An 18,677-nucleotide genomic window follows, 5' to 3' on the forward strand; every position below is an offset into this window, starting at 1 on the left:
TCTCTGGATGGGAGTGGTCTGTGATTGAGGGGGTACAATGCAAGAAGGTTTGTGTGGGGGAGGGAATCACGTGAGTGGATTTTAAAGCGGGCATCAGTGGTGGGGAATTGTTGACGATGTGGGGTACAATTTCAAGTGGAGTAGGGGTGGGGATAGAGAGTGTGAGGAGGGTAGGGGAAAGGGGAAGAATGTGGGGACAGGGACGAGACGGGGAAGAATTTGGGCAGAAAGGCGGAGGAAAAGCAGACAGATCACGGAGGTGACAATGGAAGGGGTAGGTGCATGGTTGGGAGGAAGGAGAGCACCTGACTGGTAGAGAGATTGCTGACTGGAGCAGGGGAAAGGAAGACGCGCCCACCTGTGTGAGGTTTTGAAGACAGTCTGTGATGACCTGTTTATCCCGTAGGCTCTCCCAATGGTCACTGTGGTGGTCGGGTGCCAAAGCACAGATGGAATCATTTCGCTTTGTACTTTGGCAAAGGAAGCAGATGACCCAAAGCAACTGGAATTTCCTGTGCCCTCGGAGGGAAACCCTTTGACCCCAGGGTTACCTAACTGGGCCAATTATGTGAAGGGAGTTATTCAGCATTACAGGGGTAAGGCAGCACCCATGCCTCAACATTTCATTGTAAAATATTCTATTTTGTCGTGTGGTGCTATTGATTCTTTCAAAATTAGAGGATATAGAATAGGGTAAGAGGTTAGAGATTTAGTGGGGGGGGGGAATATTGTGGGACATTTGTCACCCAGGGAGTGTTAGTACCTGAGAGTGTGTGGTGGTGTAGAATGGCTGACTGCATTTAGGAAGTGTCCTTACAAGCACGTGAACCAGGCATCACACACAAAATGCTGGAGGAACTCGGGCAATATCTACAGGAAAAAGTACAGTCGCCGTTCCGGGCCGAAACCCTTCCGCAGGACTGGAGGAAAAAAAGATGAGTAGATTTAAAAGGTGGGAGGAGGGGAGGAAAAGGAGAAACGAGGGAGGAGGAGTGGAGGGAAAGGAGAAACGAGGGAGGAGGAGGGGAGGGAAAGAAACGAGGGAGGAGGAGGGGAGGGAAAGGAGAAATGAGGGAGGAGGAGGGGAGGGAAAGGAGAAACGAGGGAGGAGGAGGGGAGGGAAAGGAGAAACGAGGGAGGAGGAGGGGAGGGAAAGGAGAAACGAGGGAGGAGGAAAGGAGAAACGAGGGAGGAGGAAAGGAGAAACGAGGGAGGAGGAGGGGAGAGAAAGGAGAAATGAGGGGGCGGAGGGGAGGGAAAGGAGAAACGAGGAGGGAGGGAAAAGAGAAACGAGGGAGGAGGAGGGGAGGGAAAGGAGAAACGAGGGAGGAAGAGGGGAGGGAAAGGAGAAACGAGGGGGGTGGAGGGAAGGGAAAGGAGAAACGAGGGAGGAAGAGGGGAGGGAAAGGAGAAACGAGGAAGGAGGAGGGGAGGGAAAGGAGAAACAAGGGAGGAGGAGGGGAGGGAAAGGAGAAACGAGGGAAGAGGAGGGGAGGGAAAGGAGAAACGGGGAGGGAAAGGAGAAACAAGGGGCAGAGGGGAGGGAAAGGAGAAACGAGGAGGAGGGGAGGGAAAGGAGAAACGAGGGAGGAGGAGGGGAGGGAAAGGAGAAACGAGGGAGGAGGAGGGGAGGGAAAGGAGAAACGAGGGGGGGTGGAGGGGAGGGAAAGGAGAAACGAGGGAGGAAGAGGGGAGGGAAAGGAGAAACGAGGAAGGAGGAGGGGAGGGAAAGGAGAAACAAGGGAGGAGGAGGGGAGGGAAAGGAGAAACGAGGGAGGAGGAGGGGAGGGAAAGGAGAAACGGGGAGGGAAAGAAGAAACGAGGGGCAGAGGAGAGGGAAAGGAGAAACAAGGGAGGAGGAGGGGAGGGAAAGGAGAAACGAGGGAGGAGGAGGGGAGGAAAAGGAGAAACGAGGGAGGAGGAGGGGAGGGAAAGGAGAAACGAGGGAGGAGGGGAGGGAAAGGAGAAACAGGAGGAGGGGAGGGAAAAGGAGAAACGGAGGAGGAGGGGAGAGAAAGGAGAAACGAGGGAGGAGGAGGGAGGAGAAGGGGAGAGAAAGGGGAAACGAGGGAGGAGGAGGGGAGGGAAAGGAGAAACAGGCGGTTGTAGGTGAAACAGGAGGGAGGACCATAAGACAAAGGAGCAGAAGTAGGCCATTCGGCCCATCGAGTCTGCTCCGCCATTTTGTCATGAGCTGATCCATTCTCCCATTTAGTCCCACTCCCCTGCTTTCTCACCATAACCTTTGATGCCCTGGCTACTCAGATCCCTATCAATCTCTGCCTTAAATACACCCAATGACTTGGCCTCCACTGCTGCCCATGGCAACAAGTTCCATAGATTCACCACCCTCTGACTAAAAAAATTTCTTCGCATTTCTGTTCTGAATGGGTGCCCTTCAATCCTTAAGTCATGCCCTCTTGTACTAGGCTCCCCCATCATGGGAAACAACTTTGCCACATCTACTCTGCCATGCCTTTCAACATTCGAAATGTTTCTATGAGGTCTCCGCTCATTCTTCCCAAGGAATACAGTCCAAGAGCAGACAAACGTTCCTCATATGTTAACCCTCTCATTCTCAGAATCATTCTAGTGAATCTTCTCTGTACCATCTCCAACGTCAGCACATCCTTTCTTAAATAAGGAGACCAAAACTGCTCACAGTACTCCAAGTGAGGTCTCACCAGCGCCTTATAGAGCCTCAACATCACATCCCTGCTCCTATACTCTATTCCTCTAGAAATGAATACCAACATTGCATTCACCTTCTTCACTACTGACTCAACCTGGAGGTTAACTTTAAGGGTATCCTGTACAAGGACGCCCAAGTCCCGTTGCATCTCAGAACTTTGAATTCTTTCCCCATTTAAATAATCGTCTGCCCGTTTATTTTTTCTGCCTTAGTGCGTAACCATACACTTTCCGACATTGTACTTCATTTGCCACTTCTCTGCCCATTCTTCCAATCTATCCAAGTCTCTCTGCAGACTTTCCGTTTCCTCAGCACTACCGACCCCTCCACCTATCTTCGTACCGTCAGCAAACTTAGCCACAAAGCCATCTATTCCATAATCCAAATCGTTGATGTACAATGTAAAAAGAAGTGGCCCCAACGCTGACCCCTGTGGAAAACCACTGGTAACTGGAGGATGAAGTAAAGAGCTCATTGGTGAAAGAGGTACAGGGGTGGTGAAAGGGGATTTTGATAGGAGAGGATAGAAGGCCATGGAAAAAAGAAAAGGGGGGAGCAGCAGAGGGAGGTGATGGGCAGGGAAGGAGATAAGGTGAGCGGAGGGGGAGGTGAAGTGTTGGGGGTCATTACCAGAAGTTCGAGAAATCAATGTCATGCCATCAGGATTTTAAGCTGGATGCCAACCGCCGTAAAACAAGATACAGACAGACAGGTTACATGCTCAGTGCTGGAGGATGTGTTTAATGTAAATGGATTGGCATGAACATGTGTAACAAAATACTTTGAGAATTGATTTCTTGTTCTTTCCTGAGTTAGCATCAAGAGGTACTGGGAAACAAAGGAGGCAGTTTATATGTGTTAAAGGTTATAGGAAATTACTAATTGGAGTTATAGAAATAAAATACTAAAAAAAGGTAAAGAAAAAACAAAATAATACTTATCATCCAATCACTGAGCTGATTCATATAATGGCAGAGAGTACTTACTACATTGTTTCTCCCCCTTCCTGATCCAGAAACTAGCTCCCAAGGTGCTGCCATACCCTCTAAGCTCCAGCCCAATCTTGCAGTGCTCCCTTCTCTCCTTCTGAAATGTTGACTCTGCTTTTCTGTGAAGGGTGGTATTTCCTGTATTTTACTTTTCCAGTATCTGCAGTTGTTCATTTCATTTTACTTTACTTGAGGAATGGATGGAATTCAAAACCCGATAGTTCAGGGAATGACTTGGTAGTATAACATAGATGCCTCAGGGCAGATACACTCAGGGGAGAACAGAATCAAATGAAGCATGGTGTGGTTGATGAAAGATTAAAAGGCGATCTTGTCGAGAATAAACACCTGCAGTTCATTCAGTTCCACCAATTACCACCCCCATGTCTTTATATCAGTTTATCACTCAATCCAGATGCAGAATTACCATCCAAAATATTGACTCTCTCTAATCAGATTCCCCTTTCTCTAACCCTTTATCTCTTTCACCAATCAACTTCCCAGCTCTTAGCTTCATCCCTCTTGCTTCCCCATTCCACTTATTACCTACCACCTTGTCCTACTTCCTCCCCTCCTTCACCTTATTGCTCTGACTTCTCACCTTTTTATCAAGTCTTAGCCCAAAATATTGACTGTTTACTCTTTTCTGTAGATGCTGCCTGGCCTGCTGAGTTCCTCCAGCATTTTGTGTGTGTTGCGTTGACTGTCTATCCCTTTGTATCTACAGATGCTGCTTGACCTGTGTCCTACCAACTGTTTGCTTTCCATTATCAGTATTAACTAGTCAAACTGGATGGTTTAGTTCTGTGCTGGAAATGCTATTGAATATTATTTGTACAAGAAAGGCACTTGCTTTAATTGTATTTATGTAAATTGGTTTATTACATGTCCCAAGATACAGTGAAAAACTTGTCTTGCATACAGTCCATCTGTACCTTTCATTACAACAGTGCATTGAGGTAGTTCAAAGTAAAAGTTACAATTACAGAGAAAGGCATTGCAGGCGAACAGGAAGGTGCGCAGCTGTATTGGGGTAGATTGTGAGGCCAAGTCCATCTCGGCACACTATAGGACTTTTCAATAGATCTATAACAGCCGGATAAAAGTCGTGCTTGAGCCTCGTGGTAGGTGCTTTCAGGCTTTCTTTTGTTCTGCCCATTGGGACAGGGGAGAAGAGAGAATACCTGGGGAGGGTGGGGTTTTGATTATGTTTGCTGCTTTACCACAGCAGCATGAAGTATAGACAGAGCTCATGGAGGGGAAGCTCTTTTCCACGATGTGCTCAGTTGTGTCTGCAACTTTCAGTTGCACTATTGCGTATATACATTTCTCAGTGCACTTATGGTGTGGGTGTGATCCCAGCACTGTGCCACAGCTAGATCATACTGAATCAAGGTTTTGAGTACTGTATGTATTTTCTGCATAACTTCAACTGTCAATTGCACTTGATAAAATGTACGTAAAAGCAATAAAAGGAAGGACTAATTACTCTTTTAATCATGATGTTGATTACAGGAAGGATATGTGTATACATAACAAGCCTTCAGGTGATTGAAATATATCACAACTCAGCCCTGACCACCCTTAAACTAAGTTCGTAATCATACAGCAACAATTCCTGGAATGATGGAGGCCATTTGACCTGTCAACTTCTAGTAGAGCAATCCCTTTCTCGCTCCCCATCCTTTTGTTGTGAGAGATTCATTAAAGTAGTGTGGGCAGACTGAGGCAGCGTTTAATTACCCATCCCTGGTTGCCCTTGAGAAGGAGAGTGATCTGCCTTCTTTAACCACTGTGACCCTTTTTTTTAGGCATCCATTAGTCTTGCGAGACCATGGATCTGCGCCCTGGAAAATCTTCACTCTCCAGGGCACAGGCCTGGGCAAGGTTGTATGGAAGACCGGCAGTTGCCCATGCTGCAAGTCTCCCCTCTCCACGACACCAATGTTGTCCAAGGGAAGGGCAAGGGCCGATACAGCTTGGCACCGGTGTCGTCGCAGAGCTCTGTGTGGTTAAGTGCCTTGCTCAAGGACACAACACTCTGCCTCAGCTGGGGATCGAACTCACAACCTTCAGATCGCTAGTCCAGTGCCTTAACCACTTGGCCACGTGTCCACTGGTAACCCTCTTTAAGGTGTGGGTATACCCACAATATTGTTAGAGTGTTCCAGAATTTTGACCCAGCAACAGTAAAGGAACGGCGATATATTTCCAGGTTTTGGATGGTGTGTACCTTGGAGGGCAACTTCCAGGTGGTAGTGAAGGGCTTTTGTTGCTCTTGACCTTCTAGCTTCTTGAGTTTGAAAGGTGTCATCCATGGTGCCTCCTGCTACGATTGCTGCTACTATCTGTCAGTAGTGGAGTGAATGATTGTGGATGGGGTGCTTATTAAGTGAGCTGCTATGTCCTGTATAGTCCAAGCTGAGGTTTATTGTCACAGGCGTATACACACAGAGCATAAATGCCATGAAAATGAACTTTTTGCAGCTGCAGCACACCCTGTATCAAGCTTCTTGAGCGTCATTGAAGCTTTACTCATCTGGTCAAATGGAGGATATTTCATCAGACTCCCTACTTGATCCTTGTAGATAGTGGACAGGAGGTGAGTTACTTGATGCAAGATCCTAGGCTCTGACCTTTTGTAGCCACATTATATGTAAACCTATTCTAGTTCTGCTTCTGGTCATTTGGTAAACCTGCACCCACCCCACTGCCAGCCAGGATATCAATGGTGGGGGTTTCAGCGATGGTAATGACTTAGAATGTGAGGAGAGAATGGCTGGATTTTTTTTACTGTTGGATATTGACCCTGTCTGGAACTTGTGTGGTGTGAAGGTAACTTGCCACCTATCAGCCCAGGCCTGGATATTGACACTGCCTGGAACTTGTGTGGTGTGAAGGTAACTTGCCACCTATCAGCCCAGGCCTGGATATTGACACTGCCTGGAACTTGTGTGGTGTGAAGGTAACTTGCCACCTATCAGCCCAGGCCTGGATATTGTCCAGGTGCTGCAGCACTTCCATATCTGAGGAGTTGTGACTGGTGCTGAAGGTCAGTGCACACCCCTTCTGATCCTGTGATTGCAGGAAGGTCACAGATGAAGCTACTGAGGATGGTTGGGCCCAGGACAACCCAGGTAAGTGTGAGGTGGTTCGTTTTGGGAGGTCAAATATGATGACAGAGTATAGGATTAATGGCAAGACTCTTGGCAGTGTGGAGGATGAGAGGGATCTTGGGGTCCGAGTCTATAGGACGCTCAAAGCTGCTGCGCAGGTTGACTCTGTGGTTAAGAAGGCATACGGTGTATTGGCCTTCATCAACCATGGCATTGAATTCAAGAGCCGAGAGGTAATGTTGCAGCTGTATAGGACCCTGGTCAGACCACACTTGGAGTACTGTTCTCAGTTCTGGTTGCCTCACTACAGGAAGGATGTGGAAACCATAGAAAGGGTGCAGAGGAGATTTACAAGGATGTTGCCTGGATTGGCAAGCATGCCCTATGAAAGCAGGTTGAGTGAACTTGGCCTTTTCTCCTTGGAGCAACGGAGGACGAGAGGTGACCTGATAGAGGTGTATAAGATGATGAGAGGCATTGATTGTGTGGATAGTCAGAGGCTTTTTCCCAGGGCTGAAATGGCTAACATGAGAGGGCACAGTTTTAAGGTGCTGGGGAGTAGGTACAGTCGAGATGTCAGGAGTAAGTTTTTTACGCAGAGTGGTGAGTGTGTGGAACGGGCTGCTGGCGACGGTGGTGGAGGCAGATATGATAGGGTCTTTTAAGAGACTTGGATAGGTATATGGAGCTTTGAAAAATAAAGGGCTGTGGGTAACCCTAGGTAATTTCTAAAGTAAGCACATGTTCGGCACAACTTTGTGGGCCAAAGGGCCTGTATTGTGCTGTAGGTTTTCTATGTTTCTAACACCCTGAGGAGCAGAGATGTCCTGTGGTTGACGTGATTGTTGCAGATAAACCAAAAACACTGAATGTCCATCAAGTTTTATTTAACTGCAGCTTGTGTTGCTTTTTGCACCACTTGTAAGTTTGTTCTTTGTTGTGTCCATGTCGCAGGCTCACTCATTGGCTTCAAAGCAGTAGCAGCAAGTAACGTTCCATTGGGTGGGGGGCTTTCCAGTTCCGCATCCTTGGAAGTGGCCTTCTACACGTTCCTGCAACAGATTTGTCCAGGTGAGTATGCAGAGCTGCTTTGTGAATGTTGGGGCCTTCGACACAACCTTACTGTCTTTTCACTTGCAGAGATGAACAATACTTAAGGTCACTGTCTACCTTACTCTAATTGTTGAGTTTGACTGCCGGAGTTCTTTAAGCAGCCTCTCATTTCCTCAATGAACTTCCTGATCAGTCAACACTAATTTCTGAACTTCCCAGTATCCAACCAGATTTTGCAATGGATTGTGCAGTTTTCTAACGATAAGTTATTGCTAGTGCTATCTGGACTAGAGGTCATGCCTCCAAAATCCACCAAAAAATGTGTGAAATTGAATTGAGGATATGTGCTGTCAGGAAAATGACTGGGAAACCAGTGCTTGCTGTCGTGCACTTATTCTTCTGACAGCATCTCAGTTTAAAAGTTTTCATCTTTGTTTTGAAGCCTGCTCACGAGCACAGTACTGTCGTGTTACAGTGGTGGGCAGCAGTTAAGCTACCAAAGCCCCAAATTCAAATCCAGCTTATTTGGATAGAATTTTCATTTGGGTATTTACAAATGATGACAAGAGCTCCACTGGATTGTTTGAAAAGACAGTCTGGTTCACTAATGCACCTCAGGAGGAAATCTATCATCCTTTCCTAAGAATCTGAATTATCACTGACTTGTATAATGTGAAATCTGTTGTTTTGCACCAGCAGTACACTGCAGAGATGTAAAATTTACTATAAGTTACAAAAACAAATAGTGGAAAAAGGGAAGGGAAGAAGCTGTATCTGAATTGTTGGATGTTCCTGCTCCTGTTCTGCCGTTTGCAACTCTAGAGTCATTCCATTCGTTGTCTCTGATTACGAGTGGGCAATAATGCCTTAATCCTTAAAAGTAAATTTATTTTTTAAAAAAATTCACTCATGATCATATTAAATGCTGGGGCAGACTTGAAAGGCCAGGTGCCTTATTCATACTGTCCTCCTGTCTTGCCCAAAGCTGCAACATAATTGCAGTCAATCTAATTGCTTGGTCTCCTGCTAAACAGACCCAAGCATAAAATCTAGACTGACTGCCCTGTGTTCTTAGAGATTCTGCTCTTTCATTAGATAATTTTTATTTAACTTGCAAATACTGGATATTTGAAATAGAAACAAAAATATGTTTGAAGCACTTAGCTAGTCAGGCAGAATCTGTGGAGAGTGAGACAAGTGCTGATGTTGTAAGTTCAAGATACTTCATTGGAACTGGGCAAAGCCAGCGTGAGTTGAGCTGTTTGCGTTCTCCAGATAGCCACCTGTTTAACAGCTGAACGAGGGTGGTAAATGAGAGGAGATGAATAAAGGAACCATCATAGTCATAGTCATACTTTATTGATCCTGGGGGACATTGGTTTTCGTTACAGTTGCACCATAAATAATAAATAGTAATAGAACCATAAATAATTAAATAGTAATATGTAAATTATGCCAGGGAGTAAGTCCAGGACCAGCCTATTGGTTCAGGGTGTCTGACCCTCCAAGGGAGGAGTTGTAAAGTTTGATGGCCACAGGCAGCAATGACTTCTTATGACGCTCTGCGTTGCATCTCGGTGGACATGTTAAACAACAACCATGTTAAACCTGTGGACTGCAGGTCAAAGTTGCTGCTGAATCTGAAGCTAATAGTTGACCGTTTAGTGGGTGTCTGTGGAGAAGTTAATAATATTACAGACAAATAATCTGACAGAACCAGCCAGTTATAATGAAAAACGACTTACCTACAATTGTTATATTTGCTATGGACTCCAGAGAGCTGCAGTATTCCCAGATTTAAAACAAGATGCTATTCTTCAAACTTGTGTTGGGCTTTGTTTATAAAATGCAGGAGGGAACAGCTGGCTAGGTATGTGGGAGTGTGGGATGGAGGCTTCATCCTATCATGCACATTCCTTTTGTACTGTCCATCCCAACCTCATCCTCTCTGCTACTCCAAACTGATTTGATTTTCTCTTCTCCCTCCTCCCCAGTTCTGTTGAAAGGTCTTTCATCCAAAGTGTTAATTCTGTTTTTGTCTCTACATGTGCCTTCTGACCTGCTGAATATTTCCAGCATTTTCTGTTTTTATTTCACTTTAAATGCAGCCTTATCAATAGCCACATCCAAGGAGAGTACCAAGCTGCTGCTTTCAGAGAGCACTAATGTATTCTCTAATGTGGACTTTGGTAAGTGGGGCCTTTGATCTTGAGTTGAGTGTGTGAAATGTGCACTACTGAACACTATATGAGTAGAGAAGATAGTATGATCTGCCAAGACAAAAGAAACATCATCTTGGTATACTCTGCACCATCTATGAGCCTGACCTACATTTTAAATTTCTGACCATCAGATGATGGGGATTTGGTGCAGAAGGCACTGATTTGCCAGAAAGCAGAGCACACTTTTGCTTCTATGCCCTGTGGAATCATGGACCAATTCATCTCAGTGATGGGGGAAGCCGGTCATGCCTTACTGATCGACTGCAGGTGAGCAGAGAAAGCCCTTCTACCCAGGTCGTCTGTGGCCTCTGATCAGTGGCCGCGGTGCTGGAGCACTAGTGGGTTAATGTTCCATCCTAGTGATGATGCACAAAAATCTGGCATTCCAAGATTGAGAACTATCAGATGTTTAAGTGGACAATGAAGCCAGGTACACTAGCTCATTATTTTTCTTTTTTTGCATTACTTGTATGTATATATTTCTTATTATAACTTATAGTTTAAAAAATGACTTATTACAATGTACTGCTGCCGCAAAACTACATATCTCACAAAGTATGCCAGTGATCCTCATAGAGAGATCAGAAATGGACAGAGTGAGCAATTTCAAGTTCCTGGTGTCAAGATCACTGAAGACCTCACCTGGTCACAACATATCAATGCAGCTATAAAGAAGGCAAGACAACAGCTATATTTCATTAGGAGTTTAAAGAGATTTGGTTTGTCACCTGAAATACTCAAACTTGTACTGTATCACTGTCTGGTATGGGGTGGGGGGAGCTTACTGCACAGGACTAAAAGAAGCTACAGAAAGTTGTAGAATTAGTCAGCTCCATCTTGGGTACTAGTTTTCGTAGCATCCGAGACATCTTCAAGGAGCGGTGCCTCAGAAAGGCGGCATCCATTATTAAGGACCCCCCATCACCTGGGGAATGCCCTTTTCTCACTGTTACCATCAGGTAGGAGATATAGAAGCCTGAAGGCACACACTCAGTGATTTAGGAACAGCTTCTTCCCCTCTGCCATCCGATTCCTAAATAGACATTGAACCTTTGGACACTACCTCACTTTTTTATATTATTTCTGTTTTGCACTATTTTAATTAACTATTTAATATATATATATATACTTTTACTTTTCCTCTTTCTATATTATGCACTGCATTGAACTGCTGCCAAGTTAAAAATTTAAAGAAACATGCTGGTGATTTTTAAGAAACCTGATTCTGATACGCTGTCAGATATTTTGCCCTTCACACAACATTAAAATAAAGCTTTTAATTGATATAAAATATTCAATAATGTTATTTCAAAGAGGATCTGAGGAGATTCCTTGGTCAGCATATCCTGAATTAACATTACAAGCTGATTTGATTATTACTGTTTGTGAGGAAAATTGATTGTTTTACTTCCTACATTGCACCAACATGTTAAGGATGATTTTCCCCTAGTGTTTCTTGTTAGAGCTAGGCTTGTGTATATAATGCAGGATAATGTGGACACTGCCATAAGCAGGTCTCTTTAAGGGTGGGTCACGGAGGAAATATCTCCTGACTCAGTGTGACTTCACTTTTGTATTGGTTTTTAAAAATTCAGGAGTAGTGCCTCCCTTAAACATTTAACACCATTTCTGGGGTTTGCAACAGAGAATTTAGCTCATCAAGATTGTGCTGCTCCCTAAGTCTTACGTTGCGACCTCACTCAAGCACCACTAGTAACAGCCTGCCCCTTGCACGGATGTTATCTTAGTGTGTATGTACAGTTCCTTTCTGGTACCTGAGCTGATGTGTGACAGCTGCTTAGAGCCTCAACAGCTAATTGAATGATGTGGAATTGAATCATAGTTTCAGGTCATCAACCCAACTCATAACTGTTTCTATCGTCACTACCTATTCTTAGAAATCTCACAATTCACCTGCAATAAAACAGAAAATGCTGGAAGTGTTCAGTAGTTCAGGCAAAGGAAGATTAGATCTGTCAATGGGAACACCCATCTTCTCGTCATCTCTTCCCTCTAAACTCCTTGGCGTGAATTTGAAGTCTGCTATGATCAAACAAGCACCCTTATATAAATGTCTTTTCAAAAGCAAGATGACGTTAAAAAAAGAATTAAGAATCCATTTAAATGTTTTAAAGCCCTCAAAAATATCCCCAAACCAGACCGTGTCTCCTTTCATCCTGTCACCTGTAAGGGTGGCATTTCTTTTTCTCAGTTTCTCCATTTTATTTCCAGTCCCTGCTGCTGAAACACATCGCCATAGCATGATATTACCTCCACCATATTTTACAGTAGGGATGGTGTTACCTGGCTGATGCGCAGTATTAGATTTATGCCACACATACTGCTTAAAAAAGCCTGTAAAAGCTTTGCAAAGTGTTACTTAAAAGGTGCTGTAAAGATATGGAAGAAGCTCTTGTGCTTGGATGAGACTTAAACATTCATCCTGTAAAGTATTGTGGAGGTAGCATCATGCTATGGGAATGCTTTTCAGCAGCAGGGACTTGAAGTCTGGTCAGGATTGATGAAAAGATGAATACAGAGAGATCCTGGATAAAACCTGCTAGCCTCTGCCAGAAAGCTTAAACTGGGGAGGAAGTTCATCTTTCAGCGGGACACCAACCCAAAGCACACTGTCAGAGCTACCGTGGAGTAGTCTTAAGTGAAGAAAATTGACGTCCCTGAGTGGCCCAGTCAGAGTCCTGGCCGTAACCCGATTGACCATATATGACAAGACCTCAGGATTGCTGTCCAGTGCCCCTCCCCAGCTGACCTGGCACAGCTTGAGCAATTTTGCAAGAAGGAATGGGCAAATCTTGCTCCATCACATTGTGTAAGGCTAATAGAGATTTATCCAAAAAGACTTCTGACTGTAATAGCTCTGAGGGGCAATTGAACTACATAAGTACTGAGCATACAGGATGAATACTTCTGAATTCCTATTTCAATTTTTAAGTTTTTAGCTTTACAGTTTCCCCTGTTTTGGGGCTCTGCTGTGAAAAATGGAGCATGAGATTCGCAAGTAAAAATTCTCAGTTAAATTGATCAAATTCCCTGGTTGTAACAAATAGTTGGGAGGTGGATATTTTTAAAGGCACTGTATTTTCCCCTCCTCTATCTATTTATCCTTTTTCCATTGATCATTTGGCAGGTCTTACTTCACCTCTTATACGGCCTATCTCCCCTCTATCTCTCAGTTCAGATGAAGGGTCTCTAGCTGAAAGGTCAACTATTTTTCTCCACGGATGCTGCAAGATACGTGGAAGTCTTTCAGCATTTATTTTGTTGTTTCTGAAAACTTTAAATATTCTTATTGACATTGTCTTGATGGAGCATAGAAACATAGAAAACCTACCGCGTAATACAGGCCCTTCGGCCCACAAATTTGTGCTGAACATGTCCCTACCTTAGAAATTACTAGACTTCCCCATAGACCTCTATTTTTTTAAGCTCCATGTCTGTCTGTCTGTCTAGGTACCATATCCGATGTGGACTCTGACCATGGTTTTCCATATGGATCTATCCTTCGTTTTTTGGATGACTTCTATTTCCTCGATGTATAGCCACCTGGCTATGCTTTTGATGTACATAAGCCAAGGTCTTCCTCTGGGTTTACTCCCCTCAATCTTTCCAGAGAGTATGAGTTTTTCTAGTTCATCTTTCCGCATGATGTGTCCTAGGAATCTGAGTTGTCTTTGTCTTATTGTTGGTATGAGTGATCGAACTGCTTGGGCTCTTCCGAGAACTTCTTCATTTGATGTGTGTGTGGTCCATGATATTTTTAACATTCTCCTGTAGAACCATAATTCAGCTGCTTCCAGTCTCTTTTCCATTGCTGGAGAAATGGTCCAGCATTCACTTCCATAAGTCAGGATAGAATAAATGTAACACTGCAGTATTCTGTTTTTAGTGTACGTGCTCATCTTTCTGTCTGTTAATATGGTCTTCATTTTTTGGAAAGCTTCTTTCAACATTGCTATTCTGTGTTTGATATCTGTGTCGCACCTGCCATTACTTGTTATTAGGCTGCCAAGATATTTGAATTTGTTGACTTGTTTGATGTTTGTATTTTCGATCTTGATCACACATTGTGGGATGTGTGTCTTTCTGGAGATGACCATGCTTTCTGTCTTCTTGGTGTTGATTGAGAGGCCTCTGTGATTACTTTCTGCTGCCACTATAGTGAGTAGTTCTTGAAGTTTTGTTTCTGAGCCAGCTATTAGTACAATGTCATCAGCATATCTGATGTTATTTATATTATGGCCTCTTTTTGTGAATCCTTTGATGTCTTTGATACTTCTCAAGATATTTTCACTATACAGGTTGAATAAGTCTGGCGAAAAGACACAAGTTTGCCTGACTCCTCTCATGATGTTCGTGAGCTCCATGTACCTATCTAAAAATCTTTTAAAAGACCCTATTATATCCGCCTACACCACTGTTGCCGGCAGCCCATTTCACGCACTCGCCACTCTCTGAGTAAAAAATTTACCCCTGACATCTCCTCTGTACCTACTCCCCAGCACCTTAAACCTTTGACCTCTTGTGGCAACCATTTCAGCCCTGGGAAAAAGCCTCTGACTGTCCCCACGATCAATACCTCTCATGCAGTTTACATGCTCTGGAAATGGTACCCAAAATTTTCTCATGTGGGTGTGACTTAATGGAAAATTGAAAGAAAAGTAACTGTTGAAGCTGGAAAATAAACACAGAAAACGTTAGAAATACTCAGTGGGAAGGGAGTTTCTCTTTCCAGCAGCATCACTAAACCTTGTTAAAATGTCAGTACTATATCCTCAACTAAACATTAGGAAAAAGACGGTGTGACTTTGTCTCCCATTAATAGAAGCATCCATATGGTAACAAATGCAAAGGTTAGATTGTGATGCTTTGGGATGCTTGTTTATTGTTTCCCTTGGAGCTTTGTATTTGATCAAATGTTGTTCTAATTGAAGGTCTTTGCAAGTGACCCCTGTGCCGATCAGTGACCCCAATCTGGTGATCCTCATCACAAACTCGAACGTACGACACAGCCTGACGGGCAGTGAGTACCCAACCAGACGCAAACAATGTTTAGAGGCTGCCAAGGTGCTTGGGAAGGATAGTCTACGAGATGCTTCTATGGCTGAATTGGAAGGTAAGTAAATATAAAGTTGGGTTATTTACCTATATGGACTATACCTCTGGATTCTGATAAAGAGATTGTGAAGAGAATGATCAGTAGTGATCTTTCAAGAATCAGTAGATTCCGGAATGATTCTGGAGAACTGGAAAATTGCTAATTCTCTCCAGTCTTTACGAGGAAGGGAGGCAGAAAATAGGAATTTATAGGTCAGTTAGTGTGACTTTAGTGATTGGGAAGATGTTGGGAGTCCAATATTAAGGATGAGGTTTTGGGGTACTTGGAGGCACATGATAAAGTAGGCCAAGGTCAACATGGCTCCAGTAAGGGAAAATCTTGCCCAACAAATCTGGTAGCAGTCTTTGAGGAAATAACAGACAGGATATACAAAGGAGTATTAATATATGTTGCTTACTTGTATTTTCAGAAGACCTTTGACTAGATGGCACACAGGAGACTGCTTAACAAGAGCCCATGGTATTACAGGAAAGATACTAGAATGAATAGAAGACTGGCTAACTTGACGGGAGCAAAAATGTGAGAATAAAGGGGGACTTTTCTAGTTGCATGCTGGTGACTAATGTTGTTCTGCAGGGGTCACTGTTGGGACCATTATTTTTCACATTATATGATGTCAGAATTGCTGGTTTTGTGGCAAGTTTGCAAATGATACATAAATAAATGGAGGGCAGGTACTGTTGAAGCAAAGAGTCTATATGAGAACTTAGAACATAGAAAATTGAACAGTACAGCACAGAAATTAGGAACAGGCCATTCTTTAGCCCACAGTGTTGTGCTGAACCAGCTAAAAAGCAAATCAAAAACACCCAGACACTAATCCCTCCCACTTACACCATGGCCACAGCCCTCCATCTTCTTTGCATCCATGTGCCTAACCAAACGTCTCTTAGAAGCCTCTGCCACCATACCAGGCAGCACATTGCAGGCATCCCACGACTCTCCCTCACATCCCCCTTGAATCTACCCCCTCTTGCCTTCAATGCATGTTCCCTGGTATTAGACATTTCAACCCTGGGAAACAGATACTCTCTGTCTACTCTGTCTATACCTCTCACAATCTTGTAAACCTCTATCAGCCTCCAGTGCTCCACAGAAAACAACACAAGTTTATCCAGCCTCTTGTAATAGCACATGCCCTTTAAACCAGGCAGCACCTGGTAAACTTATTCTGCACCCTCTCTAAAGCCTCAGCATCCTTCCTATAGTGGGGCAACCAGAACCGTACACAATACTTCAGATGTAACCTAACCAGAGTTTTATAAAATTCCAACGTAACCTCTTGACTTTTCAACTCAGTGCCTCGATTAATAAAAGCAAGCATTCCTCAAGCCTCCTTAACCACCTTATCGACCTGTGTAGCCACTTTGAAGGAGCTATGAACTTGGATCCCAAGATCTCTCTGCTCAGCAACACTGTGAAGGACCTTGCCCTTAACAGTGTACTGTCTCCTTGCATTTGCCCTTCCAAGGTACAACACCTCACATTTATCTGGGTTAAACTCCATCTGCCATTTCTCTGCCCATATCTGCAACTGATCTATATTGTGCTGTGTTCTACACAGTCTTCTACACTATCCACAACTCCACCAATCTTGGTATCATTTGCAAAGTTACTAACCTACCCATCTATATTTCATCCAGGTCATTAAAATACATCACAAACAGCAGAGGTCCCTGCACAGATCCTGCAGAATTCCACTAATTACAGACCTCCAGCTTGAATAAGCCCCTTCAACCACTACCCCCGTCTTCTATGTGCAAGCCATTTCTGAATCCAAGCAACCAGATCGCCACGGACCCCGTGCATCTTAATCTTCTGGATTAGCCTCCCATGAAGGACTTTGTCAAATGGTTTACTGAAATCATTACCTACACTCATCAATCTCTCTCATCACCTTGTGAAAAAACTCAGTCAAGTTGGTAAGGCACGATCTGCCATGTAAAAAGTCATACTGGCTCTCACTAATTTTCTCCAGCAATTCTGCTATAACCGGCGTGAGACTCACCCGTCTATATTTCCTGTGATTTTCCTTTGTTCCCTTCTTAAGTAGAAATACAACATTAGCTACTGTCCAGTTGTCTGAGACCTCGCCTGGAGATAGAGATGAGAAAAAGATACTGGTCAAGGGACCAGCAATCTCATCTCTTGCCTCCTTCAATAACCTGTGGTAAATCCCATCAGTCCCTGGGGATACATCCACCTTAATACTCCTTTGGAAGCCCAGCACTTCCTCTTCCTTGACCTCTGAATGCCCTAACATATTTATAAACCCAGCACGGAACTCCTGATCTGCTATATTCTTTTCCTTGGTGAACACTGAAGCAAAGTACTCATTAGTAAGTCACTCAAATTCTCTGCATCCAAGCAAATGTTCCCCCACCTTTAACCTTGAATGGCCCCACCGTCTCCCTAGTTAGTTATCCTCTTGATCTTGATGTAAGTCTGGAATGTCTTGGGATCACCTTAGATCCTACTTGCCAAGGACTTCTCATGGTCTCCCCGGCTTTCCTGATTCCCTCCTTTAGTTCCTTTCTGGCTTCTTCACTTCTCTGGACATCCAAGGTTCTCTTAATCTTTCCATCCCCGTCCTTCCTTCTAACAGGAATTTACCTGTGCCCTCCACATGTTTGAAGCAGACTTCCCCAGAAAAAGGACTTGGATGGATTGGGAGAATGGGCAAAGAAGTGGCAAATGGAATATAGTGTAAGGAAGTGTAAGATCATGCAATTTGGTAGAAGGAATAAAGGCATAGATTATTTTCTAAATGGGAGAAATAGGCATTGGTAGGACCACACTTGGAAGATTATGATCGGTTTTGGGCCCTCTGTCTAACTAAGATCCTGAGAGGCAGGATTTATGAACATTTAGAGAGGCACAGTGTGATTAGGAATAGTCAGCATGGCTTTGTCAAAGGCAGGTCGTGCCTTACGAGCCTGATTGAATTTTTTGAATTATGTGACTAAACACATTGATGATGGTAGAGCAGTAGATGTAGTGTGTATGGATTTCACAAGGCATTTGATAAGGTACCCCATGCAAGGCTTATTGAGAAAGTAAGGAGGCATGGGATCCAAGGGGACCTTGCTTTGTGGATCCAGAACTGGCTTGCCCACAGAAGGCAAAGAGTGTTTGTAGACGGGTCATATTCTGCATGGAGGTTAATTTTGGTAGGGCAAATATGATGACAGAATAATACTTCTGGCAGTGTGGAGGATGAGAGGGATCTTGGGGTCTGAGTCCATAGGACTCTCAAAGCTGCTGCGCGGGTTAACTCTGTGGTTAAAAAGGCAAATGGTGTATTGGCCTTCATCAATCGTGGGATTGAGTTTAGGAGCTGAGAGATAATGTTGTAGCTATATAAGACCCTGGTCAGACCCCACTTGGAGTATTGTGCTCATTTCTGGTCGCCTCACTATAGGAAGGATATGGAAACCATAGAAAGGGTGCAGAGGAGATTTACAAGGA

The 18,677-nt window shown here is 44.1% G+C and overlaps 1 protein-coding gene across 2 annotated transcripts in view; it reads left to right on the forward strand.

Annotated features, from left to right (window-relative positions):
* The window catches only part of galk1 (galactokinase 1), a 47,528-nt gene that overhangs the window by 7,502 nt on the left and 21,349 nt on the right, over positions 1 to 18,677 (forward strand). For both annotated transcript variants that reach the window (XM_072242742.1, XM_072242743.1), the window contains exons 2-5: positions 407 to 596; positions 7,752 to 7,868; positions 10,204 to 10,339; positions 15,025 to 15,206. In XM_072242742.1, the coding sequence (XP_072098843.1) occupies positions 407 to 596; positions 7,752 to 7,868; positions 10,204 to 10,339; positions 15,025 to 15,206 (625 nt within the window). The remainder of the gene's footprint in view (positions 1 to 406; positions 597 to 7,751; positions 7,869 to 10,203; positions 10,340 to 15,024; positions 15,207 to 18,677) is intronic.

Source organism: Mobula birostris, chromosome 24, assembly GCF_030028105.1.
Source record: "Mobula birostris isolate sMobBir1 chromosome 24, sMobBir1.hap1, whole genome shotgun sequence".
NCBI classification, from domain to species: domain Eukaryota; kingdom Metazoa; phylum Chordata; class Chondrichthyes; order Myliobatiformes; family Myliobatidae; genus Mobula; species Mobula birostris.